General features: G+C 46.2%; 1 protein-coding gene across 5 annotated transcripts in view; it reads left to right on the top strand.

The window, feature by feature from the left end:
• The window catches only part of Ptprt (protein tyrosine phosphatase receptor type T), a 1,232,244-nt gene that overhangs the window by 1,192,821 nt on the left and 12,271 nt on the right, over positions 1-27,152 (top strand). For all 5 annotated transcript variants that reach the window (XM_045155759.1, XM_045155757.1, XM_045155760.1 and 2 more), the window contains exons 24-30: positions 178-332; positions 3,652-3,787; positions 6,047-6,196; positions 7,805-7,978; positions 11,410-11,541; positions 25,992-26,117; positions 26,966-27,129. In XM_045155759.1, coding sequence (XP_045011694.1) covers positions 178-332; positions 3,652-3,787; positions 6,047-6,196; positions 7,805-7,978; positions 11,410-11,541; positions 25,992-26,117; positions 26,966-27,129 — 1,037 coding nt within the window. The remainder of the gene's footprint in view (positions 1-177; positions 333-3,651; positions 3,788-6,046; positions 6,197-7,804; positions 7,979-11,409; positions 11,542-25,991; positions 26,118-26,965; positions 27,130-27,152) is intronic.

Here is a 27,152-nt window from a genome sequence, read left to right as displayed (position 1 = left end):
TGCAACTGATTACAAAGTCATTATATGCAGTCACACCATGAACCCAGTAAGGGTCTTGTCCTGCCTGAATAGCAGGGAGGCCCGTCCCTCAATGCAGCAGCTGCCACACTCCCCTGCAGAGCTGACCATGTATGTGAGGGCAACAGCTAGAGGAACAGAGACCCATTCTCTCCTCAGAAAGGCTACCATGAAATCCGGGAGCTCCGCCTCTTTCACTTCACCAGCTGGCCTGATCATGGTGTACCCTGCTATGCCACTGGCCTCCTAGGCTTCATCCGCCAGGTCAAGTTCCTCAACCCTCCAGAAGCTGGGCCTATTGTGGTACATTGCAGGTGAGTTACAGCTCTCCCCAGCCCCCCAGCCAGGATCGGCTCTCCTGGCCGGGTGGGGGGCACTGTCTTGTCCAGTAGTCTCGACTATTTGCCTTAAAACTCTTCTGCCTTTGACCCAGATCCCAGTCTCCTTCTGACAAGAGCAAGAACAATAACAACAGTGGTCATTGTTGTTGCGTGGAGATGTAGGCTGGGTTCGCTAGCACCTGCTATGCCTGCCATGTATGCTTGCCCACCTATTTTAGTTCTCATCCAATATTCACAGTATTATAACTATCACTGCTGCTTTACAAATGAACGAACTGAGTCACAGAGCTGGTAGGCAGATGTAAGAAGTGAGGAACTGGGATAGTTAACTTTTCTCCAGACACTCGCCCACTGCTTCTTAATGTGGAAGTGTGATGTCTTGGTGCAAGCATGCCTCTCTTCATTTCTATTATTTTTAAAACCAATTACTGGCCTTCAGGGTCCTTAACAGAGAACAAATGGGCAGCATCAGTTTTCCCTTATTACAAAGAAGAAATATTTTCAGCTTTGACCTACAAAGTCACATTGAGCATTGAATCCTCCTAAGTGGAGATGAAGGATCATGTCAAGGGCATTGAGAATTGGCAGAAAGTAAATGTCCAGACCTAAGGGCCATACAGTCCCTGTCTCCCTCCTTTCCAATGTCCTTCATTTCCACTGTGACCTTGGACTCAACCCAGCTGCTCACACCCTGCGTGCTCCAATGCTCAGACCATCCTGTCCTGCCCTGGCAGTGTCCACATCAGTCAAAGGACAAGGAAAAACTGAAAGATATAACATTCTCAGAGCCACTTCCTCCCTCAGCATGCATTTGTTATCTCCACAATAGTAGATACACAGCCCCATTTCATAGGTGAGGCATTTAAGGGTTTGGCAGAACCCCCTGGGCTCTCTGAGCATTCTGTATGATTCTCTGGTTTGCATCTTGTAGCAGGCCACAAGCAATAGCACATTAGTGTCCTGACTTCTTATCACACAAGCAGCAGCCAGAGCAGACAAAGAGGAGGAAGGAGGACAATGGGAAGTGTTTACCAGGCTGGCCACTGTGTGAAGCACTATGCAAGATACCTGCACCTGTATCTCCACAACAAGTCACTCTAATGCACCTGAGCAGAGTGGTACATACTCCTGGGGCTATTGTAGTTTGGCTAATGTATAGTAAGTGCCTGACAGAATTCTTGACAAAGTAAGCACTTAAAACTACCACTCCTCCTTGCCTCTTAGTGTTATTCCCCTACAGAATTCTTGACAAAGTAAGCATGCAAAACCACCACTCCTCCTTGCCTCTTCAAGTTGTACCCCTCCCCAGGCAAAGCTTAACAAATCCTTTAGGACAAGAAACTTGTCTTACTCATCTTCATATCCTCCCACTCCTAATCCCAGCACCTAGCACACCATAGATGCTCAATAAATATTTTTGAAATACAAGTAGCCACTATTTGTTGATAAATTACCATGCAGCCAGACATGGGTCTAAGCAATTTCCATGCATTATGCTCTTAAAATGTAATTTTGTACAATTGATATATATTATACTATTAATGCTGAGGTATATTATGAGCTTCATTTTTATGAATAAACTCAAGTAGTAAAACCTCGAATGATTAAGTCATATACCCAAGGTCACACTGGTAGTAAGTATCAGAGCCAAGACTTAATTTCAAGGGTCTCTCCAGATATCATGTGTTTAATTACTATTTGATTCTGGGGGAAAAAGAAATGCAGCTCAGTTCTTTCAAATACCCTGCCAGGAGACATGTTATAGAAAACTGAGACTCACAGACACCAGACAACTTATTCACTGATGGTAGAACCGAGATTCAAAAGCCAAGGGGAGCTGGGTCTTTCTCCCAAGACATGTTTAGGATGAGTCTTTGGAGAACCAATTAACAAATAGCTCTTTGTATGCTTTCTGGACACTGACACTCATCCTGTTCAGTCCAAAGGGACTTGGAGTACGATGAGGGGACAGGTGTTCTGATTCAAGGATGAGTCAGGCCCCACTCAGTTTAAACCCTCGTGTTTTATCACTTATGAAGACTGCTTCCTGGGTGTTGGCTTTCCAGATCTTTGGGATGATGATCCCTACTGGCCTGTGCTCCTTGGATTTATCAGTACTGCTTAACATCTTGTCCTGTCTCTCCTCCTCATTGCATTTTCTTTGATTTCCACGTTGTTAGACAGTCATTCATTTTCTTGGGGGAGATAATGTGTGAAAAAGTAGCCAAAGCAAGCCTCCCTGACTGTCTGAACTGCCTTACCTTTCAGAACGTGCACAATGAAGGAATGTGTTCTATTTGTCTCTGGCTTGGCGCCATTGTTTTAGAACCCAGCACTAATGTGGGAAGAGTTGGCAGTGCCCCAGAGAATCTCATAGATTCTTCTAGCTATATTGTTGCGTGTCTGAAATTCTTCTGCCAAAGCCACCACTGATCAGAAATTGAAGTTTGTTAGGAAATCCTAAGCCTGATAAGAGTCTCAGGGCTAGCAGCTGCTGTAGTTAAATGAGTACCTGGCTCGTGGTCCTGGGGAAGCAAGTGAAAATGAGGCCAACTGCAAGGCCTTGGATAGGGAACTCTCGCTCTACTCTCTGCCCTCAGATGAGAAACCTTTAGGCACACATGTTGTAAAAGCCTATGTTATGTGCCATAAATCTTTTTAAGAAAAGGAAGTGTTAAAACTGGGCGTGGTGGCACATGCCTTTAACCCCAGCACTTGGGAGGCAGAGGTAGAAGAATCATCATGAGTTGGAGGCTACCCTGACACTACACAGTGAATTCCAAGTTAGCCTGGGCTACAGTGAGACCCTACTTCAATAAAAAATAATTATTATTATTACAAAATAAAGAAAAGGAAGTGTTATAGCCAAACTCCTTCAGCTCTTCCACTTGCTAGCTGTGTGACCTCAAGTAAAGTAAGCCCTTAGTCTCTGTTTCTCACTTGAGAATTGGGATGAGAAACTGGCTGATTTCCTCATTGAGGAGTTTGTAAAAATAATTGAGTGTGTCACTGTGTGAATACTGAATAAATGTTTGATAGGTAAGTACTGATAAAGGTAGAAATTAAGCCAGATAAAATAAACCCAGAGGCAAGCATTGCTCTCCTGTTTTGCAGAAGAGTTTGGTCACTTACTCTACAGCTCATAGGATTCTTGGGGTTCCAACTGTTGCATCTTACTTATGCAACACGCTGCCTTCCAGCAAGGTCCTCTGGAGAGGACTAAGTGGTAGGGGCGTGGCCACAGTGGGTCGTACCCCAAGATCCCTCACACAAACCAAACCCTCTTTTCCAGTGCTGGAGCCGGGAGGACCGGTTGCTTCATTGCCATTGACACCATGCTCGACATGGCTGAGAACGAAGGGGTAGTGGACATCTTCAACTGTGTGCGTGAGCTCCGGGCACAGAGGGTCAACTTGGTGCAGACAGAGGTGAGTCCTGGGGACTGAGCCAGCCTGCTGTTCTGGTCAAGGAGAAGCAGGGCAGAACAGAGACCCATGGGTAGGAGAATCCTATAGAAAGGAACTGGTGGTGGGGGGGCTGGAGAAATGGTTAAGGCACTTGCCTGTGAAACCTAAGGGCCCAAGTTCGAGTCCCTAATACCCAGATGCACAAGGTGGTACATGCTTCTGGAGTTTGTTTACAGTGGCTGGAGGCCCTGGCATGCACATTCTCTCCCCTCCCCCCATTTCTCTCTCTTTCTCTCTCTCTCTCTCTCTCTCTCTCTCTCTCTCCCTCTTTCTCTATCTCTCATTTTTTTTTAATTTAAAAAGAGAGAGACTTGAGTAGTGGAATAAAATGACCATGTGACTTTCTATGGAGAGGCCACTGTAGAAGCTAGAACACCCCAGTTAATCCTGAGGATCTAATGTGTACAAACTTGTGAAAGTGAGAAAAAGAAATGCGGTGAATCTCCCGTCTCTAAGTCATCTAAGCAAGGACTGAATGACAGCTGTCAGGGATAGTATTGTAGCCTTAAGTCAAAGTGGAGAGAAGGAAGTATTCCTGCTTTAGGGATGCCTACTATGTGCTAAGCATCAAGTCAGTCTTTGCAGGAAATAGTTTAACCAGTGATGTTGATGAGAACCACGAACTGGGGAATCTCAAGAGAGACAATACACAGCTCCTGCCCTTGAGGTGAGGTAGTCCTGAAGGTACCTCACTGTCCAGTTGGAGAGCCCAAGATCCAAGGAATTGTTTTCACCAGTAATGAGCCAAGCTATGTGTATTCTTTTAATTATGCTATTGTTCCTGCTCCTGACAACCTATGGCATGACGCCTACTAATAACTCCATTTTATTGATGAAGAAGACATTGAAAAAATTATCCCCCAAAGACCTCATGCACCCAGACTATGGTAGAACATGAGCCCATGTCAGCCCTGGGCCTGTGCTGTTTGTCTGACTAACCCTTTTTCACTAGTCAACCTTTGCTCTCTATCCCACTCCTCCATGCCTTTTAAAAATTATTTTTCAGTGAGTCTTACCTTTTAGTTTTGGTGAAAGCCGTAGGCGCCCAGGCAGACCCATAGTAGCTGCATTCATTACGCATCCTTGCAAAGGGAAGTGACCCATTGACTGGGACAAAACAGTCCCTTCTTTCTGAAGTGAAGGCCATTATTGACACATTTATCACACTAGACCCTGCTGCAGTCTCAGCCAGCTCACAAGCCTGTAGCACTAGAGTGAAGGCAACCACTAGTGTCTGTGCCCAAGTCCATGCACCCAGAGGGCAGCCCCAACTAGCTGGAGTTTCACACATGGTCCTAGTGTCTGGTATAGAAACATGCAAATGCAGAATCATCATGATACATCGAGATAAGTACTTTATCCATACTTTATCCACAGAGATAGGTGGGTTTTGTAAGCACTTATCTACAACAGCTTGAGCATGATGGGCTTTCGAGAAAAGGTGAAATGAGAAGAATAGAAAAGGAAGATTGGAGTTTCAGCAGAAGAGAACAAGTACTAACCATCGAGGTGGGCAGGGCAGGGCACATGTGTTAAGAGCTGACCATGAGACAGACAGGCTTGAGGATAAGCTGTGTCCATGCAGAGGCAGTCCCCAGACACACTGGTTGGCGAGGGGAAAGTCAGACAGGGAATGGAAAGGAAATAAACAAAGGGTACTTCTCGTGCTCTTAAGCACCATGGACAAGTGGACGCTAGTCCTGCTGGATAATTCTGAGGGATGGTGTGAGCCATGAATCCTCAAGTTGTTCTGCAAAAGAGGAGAGGCAACTTGGAATTTTGTCCCCTGCTCTCCTTCTGCCATTGCTTCCCATGGCCTTAACTCCTCGGCCACTTGGGCTTCCCTGCACACAACCCATGTGCCCCTCTGGGACTAGGAAGAAAGCCCTCAGCAGAGGACAGCAAGTTGCCTTCGTTCAGCAAATCAAGGTGAAAACTGAGGATGTGGCCAGAGTGTCGAGAGCACCCGCTATGCCCACAAGTTTCTCATTCTTATCAGTGACTCTGCTTTTCCATCTTATACAAGGACAAAATACACTGTAGCCAAGATAATCACCATGAAGCATGAAGACTCAGCCATTCGGATGACAGGATAACACGTACAGATTCTGTACTATAAATCATACCCTTTCTTTGTAGACATGAGATTCATTGTGTACAATATGCTCCCTGGCCTCTGTTCTTACCTGGTGCCCTCCTCCCCTCCCCTTGCCTTTGCAGGAGCAGTACGTGTTTGTGCATGATGCCATCCTGGAGGCGTGCCTATGTGGCAACACCGCCATCCCTGTGTGTGAATTCCGCTCCCTCTACTATAACATCAGCAGGCTGGACCCCCAGACGAACTCCAGCCAAATCAAAGATGAGTTCCAGGTATAGGTAAAGTCCAGGCTTGGGGACTATCTTTGTCAGTCTGGACCATTCTGACAGATTTCTGTAGTCTGACTAGCTTACACAACAGAAATTCATCTATTATTTACACTTCTGGCAGCAACTAAGTTCCAGATCAAGCCACTGGAAACCTAGTATCTGGGGAGGCCTCAGACCCCAACCTGGTGTCTAGATGGCTGTCTTCTTATAGCTTCTCCAAGCAGTTAAGTACCTAGGTCTCATGTCTCTTATTACAAGGACACTAATCCCACCTCAGAGGACTCCACCCCCTTATAACCTAGCTAACCCCTCACAGGCCCACCTCCTTCTAGCTTCCCAGTGGGAGTTGTGATGTCAACGTATGCATCTGGGGCGGGGTGCACACCCAGTCTGCAGCGGTGGCTTCAGTGGCACTGCGCATGTTGCGGACTTTCTTTGTAAGAACCGATGTGTGTATGTGCTTTCAGTCTGCGGGGCCAGAAAGCTGTGTAAAGCATTACCCAGCATCACATGCACACTGTTTAGCAACTATTAACCAGTCACTCAGTGACAGCTGACACTTGTTTCTAGCTATGATGACGTTTTGGAACAGAGATCTTAGTTGATCCTTGTCCAGGTTGTGAGCACAGAGATGTTTATACAAGCAGGTGTGAATTTCATACTTCGTTGTCTCTGTGGGGACAAGTTTCTCCATCACTTGGGTACTTGTCAGAAATGCAGAATCTTAGGCCCTACCCAAACCTACTGAATAAGAATCTGCACTTTGACAGATTGCAGCACAATCTGTTTGTAATGCACATGAAACTTTGAGGACATACCATCTTAGAACAGTGCCCGGGCATAGCAGATCCACACCTTGGAACCCCCGTAATGGGAATTATGGCAAATTTAGTCCAAGAGGCCTGTACATGATTCACTGGGTTCCGTGCTACAAATACAGTTCTTCAAAGGCAAGGTCACTGCCAGGGCCATATCTAAGCTGAGAACTAGGCAACAGGTACAAGAAAGCCCATGGGAGAATGCTGGGATCACCATGCCCCAGCCAGGAAAATACTCTAGAAAAGTTTCAAACAAATGGTCTTTAGTGACTCAGGGCACAGACAGCCTGCCACCCTAAGCATCCCATCCCCACATCCTTCCATCCTCCCACAGCTTTCTCTCTGTGAAGAGTGCTGGTAAATCATTTCCCTCATTCCAAGACACTTCAAGTGATGTTTAGCCCTTGCTGGGGATTCTCTTCCCCAATCCCTACCATATGCTCTTCTGGCTGGCCCTTCCTGTAACGCTGCTCTGGCTGAATTGAACAACTTAGCTCAAATGGTTATCAGGTGTTGGCAGCACATGTACGAGCCTGTAGCTGGGAATACTGCCCTTGCAGCCTTGGCACCTTGAAGGTGTCACACAGCCCCTGGCAAAGACCCTCAGCCCAGAAGCCCTGTAGCAGCAAGCAGGAGCTAATAGGATATCACTATCACGGGAGAGTCGCGGGACACAAGGCCGAGCTTGGAGGGTAGAGACAGATGAGTAAGGATAAGATGGGCATCACTGTCCATCGCTGCTTGAGGACAACCGCCCAGGCAGTGCCTCTCTACCCACCCTTGTGCCCCACAGACACTTAACATCGTGACTCCTCGTGTCCGGCCCGAGGACTGCAGCATCGGGCTCCTGCCCCGGAACCACGATAAGAATCGGAGCATGGATGTTTTGCCTCTGGACCGCTGCCTGCCCTTCCTCATCTCCGTGGATGGAGAGTCCAGCAACTACATCAACGCAGCACTGATGGACGTAAGCTGAGCCCTGGCAGGAAGGCCCTGGCTGGCATTGCAGGCAAAGCTTCTTCCCCAGGTGGAAATGGCCGCACCCCAGAACCCTAATTCTACCAGCCCCTTTGCTTCTGACTGCTGGCCTGTAGGTCCCCTGAAGTGTCTGCTCCAAACCCAGACATACGCTGTGCTCTTGACTCCTTGGCATAAAGAAGCCAAAAGCGCTCTCCTTGTCTGTATCCCCAGCCCACACCACTGCCACCTCCGATAACATTGACTCTTAGTCTGAATTTAGATTCTGGTCACATTCCCCATGCCGGGCCTTGGCCTGAGCCCTGGGAACGCACGATGGTACAGGCATAGGCCCTTTCCTGCTACCAGCTCCTATTCCATTTTTCAGATAGCTCCTGAGTAGAGGCAAAAAGGACGGTACATCGAGAGTGCTCAGTAAATGCTATTAAACAAGACATGGGAGGTGGTAAAAATATTTAGGAGGGGCACAGGCCATGTTTATGACTATCCTGTTAAGGTCATTGTCCAATATGGCACTCTACCCTGCTGGGGATTTTTTTTTTGGGGGGGGGGCGTAGGTTTCGAGGTAGAATTTCACTCTAGTCCAAGGTGACCTGGAATTAACTATGTAGTCTCAGGGTGGCATCGAACTCACTTGCTGTGGTTTTAGATGAGGAAAATGTTCTGCCCTGGTGGGCCCATTTTTCCTCATAGGCTTTACTTTATTCCTGGGTCTTCTATCAACTTCTGGTTATCATCGTTCTTCCCTCAGCATGTAATGTTTCCTGTGATGGGTGGGAACTACAGCCCCTCTAATACCGTCCACGCAATTTCCAGCAGATGGAGAACTTGTTCAAGTGACCCAGAGAACTAATGGCAAAGTCAAACCAATGATTCCTAGATCCCATCTCACTCTCATTCCTACTCTCAATCAACAAAACTCATTTCTTGGGTTTGCCTGATCCAAGATGTTACCTGCATCTTGCCTTCTAAGGCTCAGAACCAAGACCATTCCCTGATCAAGGATAACCAATTCCAGGTTCCCCTCCTACCACTTCCAACTTGGATCATGACCATCCAGCCTGTGTTGTCCTTCCTTCTCACAGATAGGAGCATGAAGTATTCACTCCTGGAATCAAAGCCAACTACTTCTCTAACCTCCATGCATCCCAAAAGTTGTGGGTTTCAGAAGCAATGAGGTTATACAAAGGCAGTTCTTAAGCGGCCTACCTTGGCTATATCACAAGTACCTATACCCTCCATGAAAACCCTGGCTTTCTGTCCAGAAGCATGGAGTCTTTTCATTGTCATGTTAAATAATTGGAATAGGTGGAAGAGGAAGAGAGAAGACTTCTGGTATTAGCTTAGGGCCTTACAAGGTCAATGTGTATATGCATGTGTATATACACACACGCGCTCGCGTGTGAGTGTGTGTGTGTATGGTGAGAGGTGAGATTTAGGGGTGTACCTATACTTATAAGCTCCTTCTACCATTGTCCCCCAAACCCTCTCCCTGCCTTCTTCATTCAAGCGAGGATCAAGGAAACTCCTGGTCTCTCCTTGGTAGGTGAGATGCTGCCTAGAGTCAAATGCCGTCTGCCAAGCTCTGATTCTGACTGTATTCTCTGTGTCCACAGGCCATTTCTCCTATGAGCCATCACTGGGGCCTTTGCCTTTCTTATATTAAAAAGAAAAGTCCTTATCTGTATTCTAGCTCAGTCTGCACATTATCTGGTAACCATAGTAGCTTTGCCTCTAGCAGAAAAATATGAAGTCCTCTGGGTTAATTTTTAATGTTTCCCCTGGTAAAGGATGATGTTATCCATGAAATGGATTGCTGGCTGATCCCTGAAACCCGGCAGGAGCACGGATCTTGAACATATTTTCAGATAAGACTTTGTCAGGCATGCTGCCCTAATAGAGCATTTATCACAGGGACAGGGAAAAGCAAAGAAAACCAACATTCCCTGAAGCATGTTGGGCACCATATCAGGCCTAGACTTACATCATCTCATTCTGCATTAGAGTTTAGTAGCCCCATTTTCTGAAGAGGTACTGAGGGGTCAGAGTGTTTCCACCATTTGTTCAAGGTCAACTAACTTAGAAATGGTCAAGCCAAGGATTGGAACCCCATGACTGCTGCCTGGACTTATTTCTAGGTTTGTGAATGGACAGAGCCATGGCTAAAGAGTTTGTCATTATGGCAACTAAATGGCTTATCCTCTTTTTTTGACCAGGAGAAGGCCCCGGGAGACAGGGTTCCTAATACATGCACAAGGCTTTGTCCTGCTATTTCTGGAGTCTCAACCCCTCTACCCTCCCCATTTCCCTGTGACTTCTGACTATACAGGGGCAGCTGTGACTCCCCATGGGGACCACCTACTAAGAAAATTGGTTGAGTCACAGGCTCATTCTCAGGTTTCATATGTCACTGATGAAATAGAGACACTCCCAATCTTCCCAGATACCTCCTCATGGAATAGTATGACACCCCATGACTCACACATGTCATTTGTCCTGGGCCTCTATTCCACTGTCTGTAACATGGGGGAGAATTCGTTTGTTTCCAGAGCTGCACTGTGTCCAGAGGGTGCCAGCCAAGTGCTGGTAGGCAGGGTGGAGACAAGTCGGGGCTGTCTCCTAGTCAGGTGCTCCTCATTGGTCTTTTCACATACAATTCCCATTCAGCACCCAACAACCTGGACTAGATTTATGAGCATCATTTTCCAGATGAAAAATCTGAGCTTTGAAACCACCTAGTAATTTACGAGTTCCTGGCACTCCCACTCCCCAAAAAGCAGTCTATAAGTGATAATTAAATACGTGAATGGACAAACAAAGGGGTGGGTGAAGGTTGGCTGAGTGGACAGATTGATGTCTTATAACTTACACAGGGGACAACAGGGATTAAACCCAACTGTGAGACTGGGCTCTCTTCCACTGCCCTTTCGCTGGCCAAGGGAAACAATGGCACCTTCTGTCAGGCTAACTCAGCCCCCCACCCAGCCCAAGGGTAGGAGGGAGCCTTGCAGTCTGAACCCTTCCAGAAGCTAGCCACTCCCTTCCTTGGCATCACGGGACTCGGCAGGTCCCTTCTATCCGAGAGTTGTCTCGGCCAGCATAGCGGCAAATCCGTTTCCCAAATCTCCCATTTCATATTGTAATGATGATTATTTGCTAAGCTCCAAGATATAAATAATTTATTTGGATAATCCTCATCTGAGTGACACTTCTCTAATGAAATGTCTTAGTTTAGAGGAGAATGTGTTCATTATGAGAGAAGGTCCCCTTTTGCTGCCTGGGCACCACGAGATAACAGAATGGGCTTTGTGAAATCTATTTGGCAGGCTCCAGGCCCCTGGCAGCCATCCGGGCCTCATCATCATGGGAATATCACTGGTGGATATGTATTTGACTAAACCTGTGTCGTTTCTTTGTCAGAGCCACAAGCAACCCGCGGCCTTCGTCGTCACCCAGCACCCTCTACCCAACACCGTGGCAGATTTCTGGAGGCTGGTGTTTGATTACAATTGCTCATCCGTGGTGATGTTGAATGAGATGGACACTGCCCAGGTAGGAAGCGTCTATGGCACCTATAGCTGGGCCCAGGTCAGGAAACTTAATGCTAGGGTCATGGAGGATGACCCTGTGATATGACCAGTGATGGGCAGTGTCTGGCTATGAATACCAGGAATAACCATTCTACCACCTATAGAGAGAAGAATTCTACCACTGGACCCTTCACCCTAGACTCCCAGCAGCGACTCTCTGTGCCTATGGACTTTGTCTAGGGGGTCCACAATCTGTTAGCTCAGCCCAAGATACCAATAGCAGCTTGCTCTAAGTTCCACAGGGCTCAGAGAGCCAGGATGTCATCTCCAACGATGAGCACTTCCAGCCCCCAAGAATACCCATTGCCTAGCCTCTCCCTAACCACCTCTTCTGGCCCTTCTGCTATGGAGCCTGGACTGGTAGAACCTAGAGCATGAATGTAGGCGGTTTCGTTCCCTGACCGCGTCTCTGAGTCCTGACTCTGTGGCTCATGCCTCTGGGCCTGGAAGCTCTAGCCACCATATTTGTTTGATTCGTCCCTATACTCATACTGGACACATGTCTTGAGGAAGTTTCTGGGTTCTTGAAAGCCCACCCGTCTGCAGCAGGGCAGTTATCTGTAATGAAAGATGTGAGAATGACTTTTCATATTTTTTTTAAAAAGCTGTCTTTCCACTGCTTAGCAGAAAGTTTAGAGTAATTCAATGGCATTCTTGTATGAGCACTGGCCTTGTGCAGGCCTTGCATAGGAGTAAATTTTCTTTTTCAAACTGGTCTGAGCTATAGTCTCAGCCTTCCAGAGCTGCCAGTCTTGCTACAGAGACAGATGGGCAAGTTGCTCCAACCTCATGTGGCTGTGCTTTAATAGAGGTCAGCAGTGGAGTGCTGTGTTGACCCAGAGCAGAGAGCAATTAATTCTGCCCAGAGGGTGAGGAAGGACTTCAATGGGAAGGTGACTTGGACCTTGAAGGAGACAGGAGAGATTTGGGTGTGCAAGGGATGAACGTGCTAAGAGAAAGAAAGGCATTCCAGGCAGAAGGAACGGCAGGGTCAAAGGCAAGACACATGGATGTACAAACGCGGTTTGCAGTCAGCTTCTGTTCCAGCATGGCTAGGGCCGTGGCAGAGGGAGAAAGAGAGCATGGTGGAGTTGGAAAAGACAGCAGGGCCTGTCTTGCAGAAGCTCCTTATGCCAGGCTCAGGAGCTTGGGTCTTGGATTGAAGCCTGAAGCATAGTAAACACTAGACTTGGCCTGGAGAGACAGCTTAGTGGTTAAGGAACTTGACTGCAAAGCCAAAGGACCCAGGTTCAACTCCCCAGGACCCCATGTAAGGCAGATGCATACTGTGGTACTTGCATCTGGATTTCAGTTGCAGTGGGCACAGGCCCTGGCACTCGCATTCTTTCAATATATCTACATCTTTCTCTCTACATATCTCTCAAATAAATAAATAAATAAACTAAAAAATTAGACTTTCCCTTCGTAAACCACAGAACGCTTTACTTATTTTAACTTACTTATATCTGTGTGAGTTGTGTGTGTGAGCACACACATGCTCACCATGCACACCAGAGTCTCTTGCTTCTGAAAAAAAATTCCAGATGCATGCCTCACTTTTTGTCCAGCTTTATGTGGGTGCTGGGGAATTGAACGCAAGAGGGTTAGCTTTGCAAGCGAGGCCCTTTAACAACCGAACCATCTCCTCAGCACCCAGAATGCTTTCGGCCAATGTTTCATGCAAACACACCACATGATGCAGGCATGGGCAAGAGCTAGCCATGATAAGACAGGGGGTGGAGGTCCAGTCTTTCATCTTTTCCTGGTAGCCCTTGGATAGGCAGTCACCTGGGCCCCTTTGAAATACCCCTGGTTTTCTAGGATCACAGTTAGACAATCTTTGCTATCATAGAGAAATTGGCGGCGGGGGGGGGGGGGTCAGAGATCTTGCTACAAAGCCAAGGACCAGAGAGCACAGATCTGAGAGGCACATACTGGGAGGAAGCTGACAGGTGCGCAACCAATAAACAGGGAGATCTGAGGTAAGGCAGTGGCCGGGAGGTAGGAGAGCTTGATTTGATGTGGAAATATCTCCAGAGTGAAGTCCACAAGATTCAGGGAGAGATTGCTTGTGTGATGTGAATGAAAAGAAGGGCAAGTCACAGGTAAGTGACAGGTGGCTCATCTGAGCTCATTAGATGCCGTGGATGCATCTGGATAGAATGGGAAGGCAGGAAGGTAGAGGAGCAGAGTGGGAGGGGAGGAAAGTAAGTGCTGCTTGGGATGTGCCTATGAGAGACATCGCAGAGACGTTCCTCTCCTTCATCCAACCCGCATTTGTTGAGCATCTGCTACTGCTGTTCGCTGGAAGCTATTTTGGGGGCTTGGAGTGCATCGATGCACAGCACAGACATAGAAAGAAGAAAATTCCCACCTATCATATCCTTTCTATTCTAAAGGGGAGAGAGAGACAGACAATAAACAGCAAATGCTCTGTAACACACTCAGTTTTGTGTGAGGAGGTGACAGGGGCATGGAAAAGACAATAAAAGGGTACCATCATTGAGATTGGGGACATAAGACACAGCCAGTGTTAGGATGGTCAAGGAAGAGCTCTGATGAGAACATTTGAACACAGCCATGAAGAAGCCACGTGTACTTCCCAAGGAAAAATGTCCCAGGCCAAGGGAACAGCCTATGTCCAGGCAGCCTGGTGAGCACATGCCGGGCTCCCTTGAGAAGCCATAGAGTCAGTGAGAGCGGGAGCACAGTGATGTGTGGATGGCAGAAGACAATGAGGTCAGAGATGTGATAGGGTCACGAAGAACCTTGAAGGTCTGGAGAACTTGGGCATTCACTATGCAGAAAATGGGGAGCCACTGGCAGACCCCAAGCAGAAGAATGGCACAATTTAACTGTTTTAAAATCATGTTGTTGGCTGCTCCTTTGAGAATATGTTCTCAGTGAGGAAGGGGAGGTCAGTTGGTGAGACAGAGGCAACTGAAATAATCAGGCGGCAGGTGACAGTGGCCTGGACCAGGGCAGTAGCGATGATGTGGGCTGTAGATGGATCCTGAAGGTAGGACAGCAAAATATCCTTGCAAGTGCAAGGCAGGCTATGAAGGGAAAGGGATTCAGTGCTAACTTCCAAGTTTAAGGCCTGAGCAATGGAAATTCAGAAACTAAAATAACCATGAAAATAAACAAATGACCTTAAAACAGATAGTTCTGGAGAGTGCCCTGCAGAATTCCACAATCAGAAATTATCACCACTTATTCTTGTGCCTGAAAAAAAATGTGACAAAATCATCGTTATAAAGTGGGTGTGAGCTGGACCTATGAAAGCCTATTTTCTCTTCTCTGTTCATACACACACACACACACACACACACACACACACACACGTATATATATAGTTGCAAAAACTAAGGTTCAGGTACTAAGACAAGAGCTGCAACAAACTTTATTTTGGGACATAGAGTGCCAAGGTCATTGGCTCTAGCTTTCCCTTCGGGGGTGGGTCCTAGGTGAACAATGGATCTTTCGGCACAAGATGTTGATACAGCCTCTGAGAATTGAGTCTTTAAATGAAAGAAGAAGAAGAAGAAGAAAAAGTCAGGCTCCAAAGTTCCCTGACAATGATTGGCTACCATTCGCAGCTGGCAAGCGTCCCCTGAAACCGGGAGATGAATAGAACACTTATTGATATAAATATCATCACCACAGCAGCTGGGAGCCTTGCGAAAATAAACAGTGACACAGCATGAGCATCGGAAAAGCCACCCTCAGCACCTGGAGGGGAGGTTCTTTGAAGTGGCAACAGCACTTGCCTACCACGGGCTCCTGCCAAGACAGGCCCAGGGGTTGGCTCAGCCAAGCAATAGGAACCATTCTGCTCAGGTTCTGAGCATCTCTCACTAACACCTTATTCTGTGGTTTGACTGTGGACCACAAGGGCTCTTGTTTGTTGTTGTTATTGTTGAGGGCTGGGCAAGCTATTAGTGTGCAGCAAGATAAGGACACAGAGAGGACATCGACTCCTAGGTTTTGTTTGCTCGCACTATGGTCCAGCTCTGTTTTTTTTTCTCAGAACCCAACTCCACAAGTATTCCATTTCCCGCAGTACCCCACTGTTCAAGGACAATTGTGATCAGTGAGGACTCATGATGAAGATTCTCAAACCTTTGCCTTCAACCCTGGAGGTTATCCTCACTCTTTAGGACTCCAAAGTGCTGTAATCAGATGTGCAGGGGAAAAGTTCTAGAACCAGGGCGTTCAGGAAAAGACGCTATGGTTCCTCAGGCTCATGAGAAAGAAACTTTTCACGCACAGACAGGGTCTTTTCTTTTGGTTGACTCTCTGGCCAGAGCCCAGATTCCATAGCGGGGAAGCCACCAGAAAGAAGCCTTCTGTGGTCATGGCGTACCTTCCATAGTGTTTGGGAAGTTCAGATTATACACACCATGGTGAGGGTTTGTGATACATAGAATCACACCCCAAAGATGCCCAGCCCTAATCTCTAATGCCTATGAACATGCCCTTGTATATGGTAAGAGACTGCAGTCGTGACAAATTTAGAAATCCTGAGCTGTGTAAATACCCTGAGTTACCCAATACTGCCCAAAATAAGAGTCCTTATAAAAGGAGTAGGTATGGGCTGGAGAGATGGCTTAGCAGTGAAGCGCTTGCCTGTGAAGCCTAAGGACCCTGGTTTGAGGCTCAATTCCCCAGGACCAATGTTAGCCAGATGCACAAGGGGGCGCACGTGTCTGGAGTTCATTTGCAGTGGTTGGAGGCCCTTGCATGCCCATTCTCTCCCTCTCTCTCTCTCTCTCTCTCTCTCCTTCTTTCTCTGTCAAATATATATATATATATTTAAAAAACATAAGGTGATGCTGGGTGCGGTGGCACCCACCTTTAGTCCTAGCACGAAGGAAGGCATGGGTAGGAGGATCACTGTGAGTTCAAGGCCACCCTAAAGCTACAGAGTAAATTCTAAGTCAGCCTGGGCTAGAACAAGACCATATCCCCCCCCCCCAAAAAAAAAGTATATGCTGGAGAGATAGCTTAGCAGTTAAGTGCTTGCCTGTGAAGCCTAAGGACCCTGTTTCAAGGCTCGGTTCCCCAGGACCCATATTAGCCAGATGCACAAGGGGGCACATGTGTCTGGAGTTCATTTGCAGTGGCTAGAGGCCCTGGTGCGCCCATTCTCTCTCTCTCTCTCTCTCTCTCTCTCTCTCTCTCTGTCTGTCTTTCTCTCTGTCACTCTTAAATAAATATATAAAAATGAACAAAAAAATTTAAAAATAAAAAATGAATTGAAAAAGGAGTAGGTAGATGAAAATTGGGAGTTGGCAATATGACAAAAAGCAGAAACTGGAAAGAGGCAGCCACAAGCCAATGGAAGCAAGCCACGTCTAGAAGCTGAGAAGCAAGAAATGGAGTCTCTCCCAGACTCCAAAGGAAGGCAGCTCTGCTCATCTCTTGATTGTACCCTTTAAGGTTCATCACAGAATTCTGCCCTTCAGAATCCAGAGAATATCTTCAGAACTACAAGATACACATCTGTGTTTTTTTGTTTTGTTTTGTTTTTGTTTTTGTTTTTTTGAGGAGGTGGGGGCGCTCTGAAAACTAACTTATTACAGGGACCCATAGGAAATGAATGCAGGGATACAAGCAGGAAAACTAAAACCAGAAATTCAAATCCAGAGAAATGGTGATCAGAGCAGTGTGTGAAACTGGAATGATAGTGAGAGACAGAGTCAGCCCTGGGCGTTGGGAGGGAGAAATCCTGTCTCAAATAGATCCCAAAGGCAGAGCCAAGAAAACCAGAAGAGAATGAGATGTGGACATACAAGCAAGGGAAAGCACTACTTCACCAGGTTAGGTGGCCTTGCCAGCCCAGAGGGAAGCTTTAAAAAGTCAAGGGCAGTGCTAGAGGAATGGCTTAGCGGTTAAGGCGTTTAGCTACAAAACCAAAGCACCCAAGCTTGATTCCCAGGATCCACATTAGTCAGATGCACAAGGGGGTACACGCATCTGGAGTTCATTTGCAGTGGCTGGAAGCCCTGGCACACCCATTCTCTCTATCTCTCTGTCTCCTTCTTTCTCTGCCAAATAAATAAAAATTGTAAAAAAAAGTCAAGGGCATATTTTCCCAGCCGTATTCGTCATTCATCCACATAAGTTAACAGTTCTCATATGGCAGACCAAGACATAACAGAGGAACAAAGAGGCATGAGAACTCACCATCCTCCTGTAGAAGGTATTCTGGTGAGGAGGTGTCTCCTGACCAAGCTGCCTTTGACCTCAAGCAGAGGTGACTCATCCTTAGCCACAGTCACCCCAGCAAGGCCCTCCAGGGACAAGAAGAAGCTAATCACATCACAGAGATCGAGGACTATTCAGGGACCATGTCATACTTCCCTTAAGATTTATAGATAGCTAAGGAGAAACAGCCACCCAATCTCTGTGGAGTCATATTTGGGGTTCAGTAACACCACACCTTACTTTGGCTGTCTCTGCATTAATAAATGCTTGTGTTCCAGACTTCGTTAAAATTTTTCTTGCTTCATCATGTTGGCTATTCTTGGAATAGCTCCTAAGTTTCTCACTATTTTGCATGTCACTCATTCTAATGAACAATTTTATCTTGTAGCTTCTCTACCCCAAGGTTCCTCCAAATACCTTCAACGTTTCCCATGATCTCTCTCCATGGACTTTTTTTTTTTTTATTTTGAAAGTTTTTGTTTCCCAAACTGTATTTACTAATTGATAAGAAGTGAGTATTCTTATTTTTCCATGGACATTATTATCTCGGTGAACCTCTGTTCTACAGGCCGTGTTCAGAAGTGCCACAGGAGAGAGGACTTAAAGTCTTTGAGAGCAAAAGAGGCTCTTGGTGTGCATGCTGGGAGCGCCGAGCCAGTTTAACTTCCCTAAGCCTCGGTGCTGGCCTCTGGCAGAGTCCTGTGACCCTGCTGTAAGCCAAGTTGCCTCTATCTTTGAAGAGTTAAATCAAATTGGATCTGTTCCTTCCCCTTCATCCTGGGAGGAAACCCAACATCTAAGGAAGTCCAAGAGGTCCTTCGCCTCAAGTTCATTTCTGAGATCAGCTGATGCTTGTGTGAGAACAATATAGGGTTCATAGCACAGCAATTCCATGACTTAGAATTGGGCATCACACATGTTCATTCTCTCTTTCTCTCTCTCTCTCTTTCTCTCTCTCTGTATAGCTTTCTTTGATTTATTTATTTATTTATTTATTGTTATTTTTGATTTTTTGAGGTAGGGTTTCACTTTAGTCCAGGCTGACCAGGAATTCACTATGTAGTCTCAGGGTGGCCTCAAACTCATGGCAATCCTCCAACCTCTCTCTCCCAAGTGCTGAGATTAAAGGTGTGCACCACCACGCCTGGCTATTTATTTGTTTGCAAGGAGGAGGAGGGAGAGAGAGAGAGAATGGGCACACCAAGGCCTCTAGCCTCTGCAAACGAACTCGAGACATGTGCGCCACCTTGTACATCTGGCTTTTCGTGGGTCCTCGGGAATCAAACCTAGGTCCTTTGTCTTTGCCAGCAAGTGCCTTAACCACTAAGCCATCTCTCTAGCTCACATCTTCATTCTCAAGTCCACCTTGCCCATGGCCCAGGGAAGCACACTGTCCTCTCACCTGGTCCACCCAAATCTGTTTCTTCTACACCCCCTGCTCCTCCTTTCTCAGTCTTTCTTCCCCGTTCCCTAATGTTGTTCCTTTTTTGACGAAACTCATCTCTGATCTTAGTACCTCTCTCTGCAGTCTTCCCCGAGTCTTGCCTCCCTCATACCCCACTTCTTCAGGTACTGCATCCTTGCTTCCTTCCCAGGAGCATATTCAGCTTTGCGTGTCATGAATTTAAGTTTCTAGTCACCATGTGGAGATCCCATCACCACTTATGGGGCTGTTGGGAGGCTGAGGTGTGCAAATGTCTAGTCAACATCCACATATACTGTTTTCCATCCCTGTACTTATCACTGCTGCTCCTAGACTATATCTACCTTCCTCAACTACCCACAGTGTCAAAGCCAATTATTTAACTTCATGGAATCTATTTAAAGAAATTTTATCACCACTGATCAGAGTTCTAAAACAAATTCAGATGACTCTATTGTATTTCTCTATTTAAAATACTAATTCATTTCACCTTTAGGTAGCCTGGAATTGGTTCTCTCCCTCAACCCCTGTGGATTACAGGAGCTTTGCTAAGCAGAGTCCTTTGTTTCTAAGGCTATGATATTACTCGACCTTTTTTTTTTTTTTTTTTTTTTTTGAGAGCGACAGACACAGAGAGAAAGACAGATAGAGGGAGGGAGAGAGAATGGGCGCGCCAGGGCTTCCAGCCTCTGCAAACGAACTCCAGACGTGTGTGCCCCCTTGTGCATCTGGCTAACGTGGGACCTGGGGAACCGAGCCTCGAACCGGGGTCCTTAGGCTTCACAGGCAAGCGCTTAACCGCTAAGCCATCTCTCCAGCCCTCAACCTTTCCTTTTGATCAAAGTATATTTAATTAACAAAATATATGACGCAGGTACACTGAAATATGCTTTAAAATTGTTTTCTTCCAAAAAGAGGCCTATCTGCTAGCTTTCATCCAATTCATCAGAGCATGTTTATTTCAGTGATTAACAAGCCTTCTGATTCCATAAGCAAGAAAAAGATCTTTTAGCAAGGGGGTCTACATCTGCATTTGTTACATGTTTAACAAGTGGGTCTACCTCTGCACTTGTTACATGTTTAACAAAGGAGTCTACCTCTGCACTTGTTACACGTTTAACAAGGGGGTCTACCTCTGCACTTGTTACATGTTTAACAAAGGAGTCTACCTCTGCATTTGTTACACGTTTAACAAGGGAGTCTACCTCTGCACTTGTTACACGTTTAACAAAGGAGTCTACCTCTGCATTTGTTACACGTTTAACAAGGGAGTCTACCTCTGCACTTGTTACATGTTTAACAAAGGAGTCTACCTCTGCACTTGTTACATGTTTAACAAAGGAGTCTACCTCTGCATTTGTTACACGTTTAACAAGGGAGTCTACCTCTGCACTTGTTACACGTTTAACAAGGGGGTCTACCTCTGCACTTGTTACACGTTTAACAAGGGGGTCTACCTCTGCACTTGTTACATGTTTAACAAGGGAGTCTACCTCTGCATTTGTTACACGTTTAACAAGGGGGTCTACCTCTGCACTTGTTACATGTTTAACAAAGGAGTCTACCTCTGCATTTGTTACACGTTTAACAAGGGAGTCTACCTCTGCACTTGTTACATGTTTAACAAGGGGGTCTACCTCTGCACTTGTTACACGTTTAACAAGGGAGTCTACCTCTGCACTTGTTACATGTTTAACAAAGGAGTCTACCTCTGCACTTGTTACATGTTTAACAAAGGAGTCTACCTCTGCATTTGTTACACGTTTAACAAGGGAGTCTACCTCTGCACTTGTTACATGTTTAACAAAGGAGTCTACCTCTGCACTTGTTACACGTTTAACAAGGGGGTCTACCTCTGCACTTGTTACACGTTTAACAAGGGGGTCTACCTCTGCATTTGTTACACGTTTAACAAGGGGGTCTACCTCTGCACTTGTTACATGTTTAACAATGGGGTCTACCTCTGCACTTGTTACATGTTTAACAAAGGAGTCTACCTCTGCACTTGTTACACGTTTAACAAGGGAGTCTACCTCTGCACTTGTTACATGTTTAACAAAGGAGTCTACCTCTGCACTTGTTACACGTTTAACAAGGGGATCTACCTCTGCACTTGTTACACGTTTAACAAGGGGGTCTACCTCTGCACTTGTTACATGTTTAACAAGGGGGTCTACCTCTGCACTTGTTACATGTTTAACAAAGGAGTCTACCTCTGCACTTGTTACACGTTTAACAAGGGGGTACACCTCTGCACTTGTTACATGTTTAACAAAGGAGTCTACCTCTGCACTTGTTACACGTTTAACAAGGGGGTACACCTCTGCACTTGTTACATGTTTAACAAAGGAGTCTACCTCTGCACTTGTTACACGTTTAACAAGGGTCTACCTCTGCATTTGTTACACGTTTAACAAGGGAGTCTACCTCTGCATTTGTTACATGTTTAACAAGGGAGTCTACCTCTGCACTTGTTACATGTTTAACAAGGGGGACTACCTCTGCACTTGTTACATGTTTAACAAGGGGGTCTACCTCTGCATTTGTTACATGCTTAACAAAGGAGTCTACCTCTGCACTTGTTACATGTTTAACAAGGGGGACTACCTCTGCACTTATTACATGTTTACTAAGGGGGTCTACCTCTGCACTTGTTACATGTTTAACAAGGGAGTCTACCTCTGCATTTGTTACATTATGCGTGTACTTGCACCCGCCGAGGACAGCTTTCCATGGCCCAAGCAGCTCAGAGATCACTATGTGGAATAATGCATTGCGGCTGTTCCAGCCCTGTCTATCCAGGCTTCTCCACATTTGCTTGGTCTAATTCATCCTGGCGACAAATAGCAGAAACCCCTCTGCTTTTCTGGAGGAAGTGTGTGCATTTCTAAATAACTGGGGAGGGGTCATGAGGGAAAGCATGGCTTCCTTCCCACGGGCAGTCTTCAGCACTATGTATGTGCCTCTGCACTGGTGAGGTGCTCCCTTCCAGAAGCGCCATCCTCCCCAGACTAAAGGAAAAGGGAGGGTGTTGGAGCACTAGGAGTGGCACACAGCTTCAAATATTTTATTTGTTTATTTATTTACTTATTATTTTAGAGAGAAATAAGAGAGAGACTGAACAGGTGCACTAGGGCCCCTAGTAGCTGCAAGCAAATTTCAGATGCATGCACTACATTGTGCATCTGGCTTTATGTGGGTCCTGGACAATCAAAGCTGGGTCCTTTGGCTTTGCAGGCAAGTGCCTTAACCACTAAGCCACCTCTCCAGCCCAGCTTCAAGTTTTCTGTCTAAGCAATAAATAAATAAATAAATGTCAAGGTCATATTGAGTATAAGTGTGGCCTCAAGGTCAGCTAGATCCTCAGGATCTTAGAGAACCAAGTGGGATTCCTTGAACTCCCATACTTCCAGGGTCTTAAAAACCTTGGCACTACCACCAAGAGTTCTACAGAATGTCACTGCATACATGCTAGCAGTCTGCCTCCTCTGCCCACATACTTTTGTTCCAATGTCACTTAGGAAGGAAAGCTGAATTCTTCACTGGTTTCCACAAGAAGTTCACATACATGCCATGAGAAGTTAAGGAATAGTTAGTTTGGGAGAGTGGTCATGTGATACACTGGGTCACCTTCTACCTTTCACTTGCTCTACTATTTTTCTAACATGCCTGTTTTAGTTTTTAGCCCCTCTTAATGAAAACCTCCAGATCTCTCTCCTTTGGCATGCAGAACAATGTTCCTTTGTCCACAAAGCTACCTGTCTCCACAGCGACCCCAGGCTGGCTGATGAGACTCTTTTTTTTTTTCAACAAGGATAGTCTTTTGGTTATTCTCTTAAAGATAAACTTAATAAGGACTAAAAAGGAAGGGAAAGGAAAACCCCTTCCTTTACCTATATTGTGGTGAATCATGCTGCCTAATACAACCAGCTTCCTCACATAGATTGCTCAGTGATACGTGGAGGCATTGAAATTCACAGCCACTCGTTATGAAGAGACTGGGCCAAACTGTTGTGCTAGAAAGTGATAGAAGTAGAATATTAGCTTTTACTTCTTACACACATAGGCGTGAGTGTGAGCACAGGTCATGAAACTAGAAGGGGATTACAAGAGGAGAGGTAAGGTTATAAAGAAGGAAGAGGGCAACAACACATGACGCAATAGCAAGGAGGGGGCTACTGGAGATGGCAAGGCATCAAGGGGGTAAAGGAGCATAGAGAAGAGGAAAGAGGATCAACCAAAATAAATTATGTATCAAAATGCTATAATGGGGCAGGAGAGATGACTTAGTGGTTAAGGTGCTTGCCTGCAAAGCCTAACGACCTGGACTCAGTTCCCCAGCACACACGTAAAGTCAGGTGCACAAAGTGACTCGTGCATCTGGAGTTCATGTACCATGGCTGGAGGTCCTAGTGTGCCCATTCTCTCCCTCTCTCTCTTCCTCTCTTCAAGCAAGACCAGTGCATTTCCCCTACCTTTCACTATGTCACATACACAGGCAAAAATGAGGACTTCTACTCAGGTGGAGTCATGCACTAAGACACAGGACAACCTTGAACAAAAGCACACAGAAAACCAGTTTGCTGATGAGAATCCTTTCTGAGTCCCAGAGGGTCACTGGGCATGGAGCACTTGGCTCCCACCACTCTCTCGCCTTTCCTGTGGCAAGAAAATGTGCAGCGCCCTGGGCTGTGGGAAGACCCTGATGATCCCTGGCAGCTCAAACCCACATCTGCCCCACACATCACCCAGCCAAATGTCACCGGCTGTTTCCTGACGTGATTCTCACAATTTAGAGAACCTGAGTGAAAGGATGACTTTGATTTAGGATTAGAAGGACCCTGCAACCTTCTCCTAGCCCTCTGGGCATTATGGGAGAATGACCTGGAAAAATCAAATGCAGAGAATTGTCCCAAAATATAGGAATCTTGTTTGAGGCAGAGTAGAACCTATTAGCTTGAGAAATTGGTCTGGAAATCTTATTAAAAGAGACAAATCATTCCACATTCTCCTCAGACTGAAAATATTGGGGGTAATAGACTTTCCCTCATGCCGTCATTCCATGCCCCTCATGTCAGGATCACAGCCAAACTCTGGCAAGGCTAAATTCAATGTAGGCGATAAAGGCAATTATTTTTTTCTAAAAAAAAAAAATGGGCAGCTATGATTAATTCCAATTTCTCTGGCCAGCCACAGACTTATCTCTACCAGGCCCTCATTACTGTGAAAGTTGTAAGGCAGAAGAGCCAATGGCAAAGAGAAATGAAGTTCAAGTTGCGAATTTGTCACTGCTGCACAGCTCGGTGGCAGCGGCAGTGGTTCATCCAGCCATGGAGGCCTCCGTGCTCCGCCCTCCCCTCCCACCCCAAACTTGCATCTCCTTTCTCAATATGCTTGATTAACCGCTGACAGCGGTGCTGGGGAAGCAATGCGCCGTTGCTTTATGGAACTTTACCTCGCATGTCTTGGCCACATGGAGTAATGAGAAGTAGCTTTCAAACCTAAATACAGAGTGGCACCAACAGGTCATTCAACCTGGGAGGTTTTGACTTGACAGTGTTGTATAAGTGATACGTACTCAGTGCAAACTTTTGCCCAAATTTTGACTCGATGTCTTCCCAGGCTGCTGATAGGCAACAGTTTGATACTCTTGATGGTGTATGGAGCATTGGTACAACCTGGAGGTCCCAGTTACCCACAGGACTCCACAGATAAACAACAATTTCTCTATACTATATAGCACTGGGCTGCAAAGCTATGATACTCACTGGGTTATGGGTGTTCAATGCAGTACTGAGGATCAAGCCTAGGGCCTCAGGATACTAAGCAAGGGCTCTACCCCTGAGCTCCATCACCATCACTAAATGCATTCTTGACTTAATAATATTATCAGTTTATGATGGGTTAATAGGCTTGGGACATAACCCCATTATAAGCCAAGCAATATGGGAATAATGCTAATAACATAATGGCAATAGCTAAATAATAATTGGATTATCAAGGCAATAATTATTTGTAATCTCTAATAAGTGCATTTTCCTTGACTGGCACTCCACTAAATGCTTTATTTACATGAATTATCTCCGTTATCCTCAAAACAACCCAAGAGAGTGGGAGATAGCAAAGGTTTCTGTGAACAGCCAGAGCAGAAATACTATTGACTTCTTAGGCTTCGTGAACTCTTATCAAAGCTACTCAATTCCTCACTTGTAACATGACAGCAGTCCTAGACAAACCATAAGCAGATGGATCTCCACCTCAATAAAATTTATTTATAAAACCTTATGCCATGTAGCCTTTGCGTCATGGCCTGCTAGCCACTTCTATATGGTGAATGATGTTGTTCCAAAGCTAGGGACTGGGGTTTTCATAGGTAACAAAGGAGATATATTTGTGTTCATCTGTTGAATCCCCCTCCTCTTGCTTTTCAGTCACCAGAGAGTGTCCATCACACCCTGACAGCAGCACTTCAGGGTAGACACTATTCTCAGCACTTCACAGTTGAGAAAACTGTGGTCCGACAAACTAGCAAGTGGTTTGAAATCAGCATAGCCTGACCCTGTGTGCAGAGCCTGGACATCTCAGCAGAAAAAGAAAAAATAAAATAAAATAAATGAGGCACCTGTTCCCAACAGTAAATGTGAATCTAATTTATTACATAAAATTCAGCCTTCTGGCCATGCGTCCTGCTCAGTGACAAATACCACTGAAGATACATTCCCCTCTCCCTGCACCCCACCGTCCTTGACCTCCTTCTGTGACATCTTTTCTTGCCCTAGCTCTGTATGCAGTACTGGCCAGAGAAGACTTCGGGGTGCTATGGGCCCATCCAGGTGGAGTTCGTCTCTGCAGACATTGACGAGGACATCATACACAGGATATTCCGCATCTGCAACATGGCTCGGGTGAGTGTTCGCCTGCCTCCGCTTGCCGTATTCCACCTTCACAAAACAGACGGAGGCTGCCGGGAGAAGATCCCACTGAGCCAGCCAAGAGTCTGTGTTGTGCTCTCCTGATACTCTCTTCCTTGGGGAAGTGATGTCTTTGCCGATTCCGGCTCCAGACTCAGCAATAGTTCCAACACAGAGTGATGCAAAGATCTGCATCCAACTTGCCATCTGCCTGTTTCTTGACACACTAGAGGCCGTGTAGACAAAACCTCCCAGATATTGGCCCTTCCCTACTGTGGTGCATTGCTTTGGCATCAATTAATGTGCCCTTCAGTTGGATCCTATAAGCTCTGGGCTGGGTCCTGCAATGGTTGACAAGGAAAATAATCATTGAGGTTCAAGGGGATAGTCAGTGGTTGAATACTTGGCAGGAGGAGGCAGAGTAGTAATCTATGAAAGGGCAGCTCTCCATTTCTACCCAGACCCCAGGGTGAATGCAGCTCTGTGTCCTCCCTCAGAATTCAGTATTCGGGGGAAGCAAGGGATGTGTTCTGTCAGAGGAGCCTCAAGCAGGGAGAATTCTTTCCAGTTGAATCAGAAGAGGTATTCTCCTAAAGAAAGAGACATTTGAATTGGGCTTGAAGATTGAGAAGAGTTTTCCAAATAGAGCAGAGAAGGGAGTCAATGTGCCCAAAGGGAGAGTTAAGTATGGGGGTAGTCTGGCAGGGCCCATGGTGACATGGTTGAGGGCCCACTCAGTCTGTCTTCCACTGTGCTTCACCGCCCCCCACCAGGTAATATGGAAATCTTGCCCTCCCCAAGCATCCCCAGTAAAGCAGGCCTAACTAGCTCTGTGTTCTCAGCCACAGGATGGGTATCGTATAGTCCAGCACCTTCAGTACATCGGCTGGCCTGCCTACCGGGACACGCCGCCCTCCAAGCGTTCCTTGCTCAAAGTGGTCCGAAGACTGGAGAAGTGGCAGGAGCAGTATGATGGAAGGGAGGGACGCACCGTGGTCCACTGTCTGTGAGTATAGCACAGGTGTCTCC

This window comes from Jaculus jaculus, chromosome 8 (genome assembly GCF_020740685.1).
Source record: "Jaculus jaculus isolate mJacJac1 chromosome 8, mJacJac1.mat.Y.cur, whole genome shotgun sequence".
Classification (NCBI taxonomy): domain Eukaryota; kingdom Metazoa; phylum Chordata; class Mammalia; order Rodentia; family Dipodidae; genus Jaculus; species Jaculus jaculus.
This window is presented reverse-complemented; position numbering and strand designations above follow the sequence as displayed.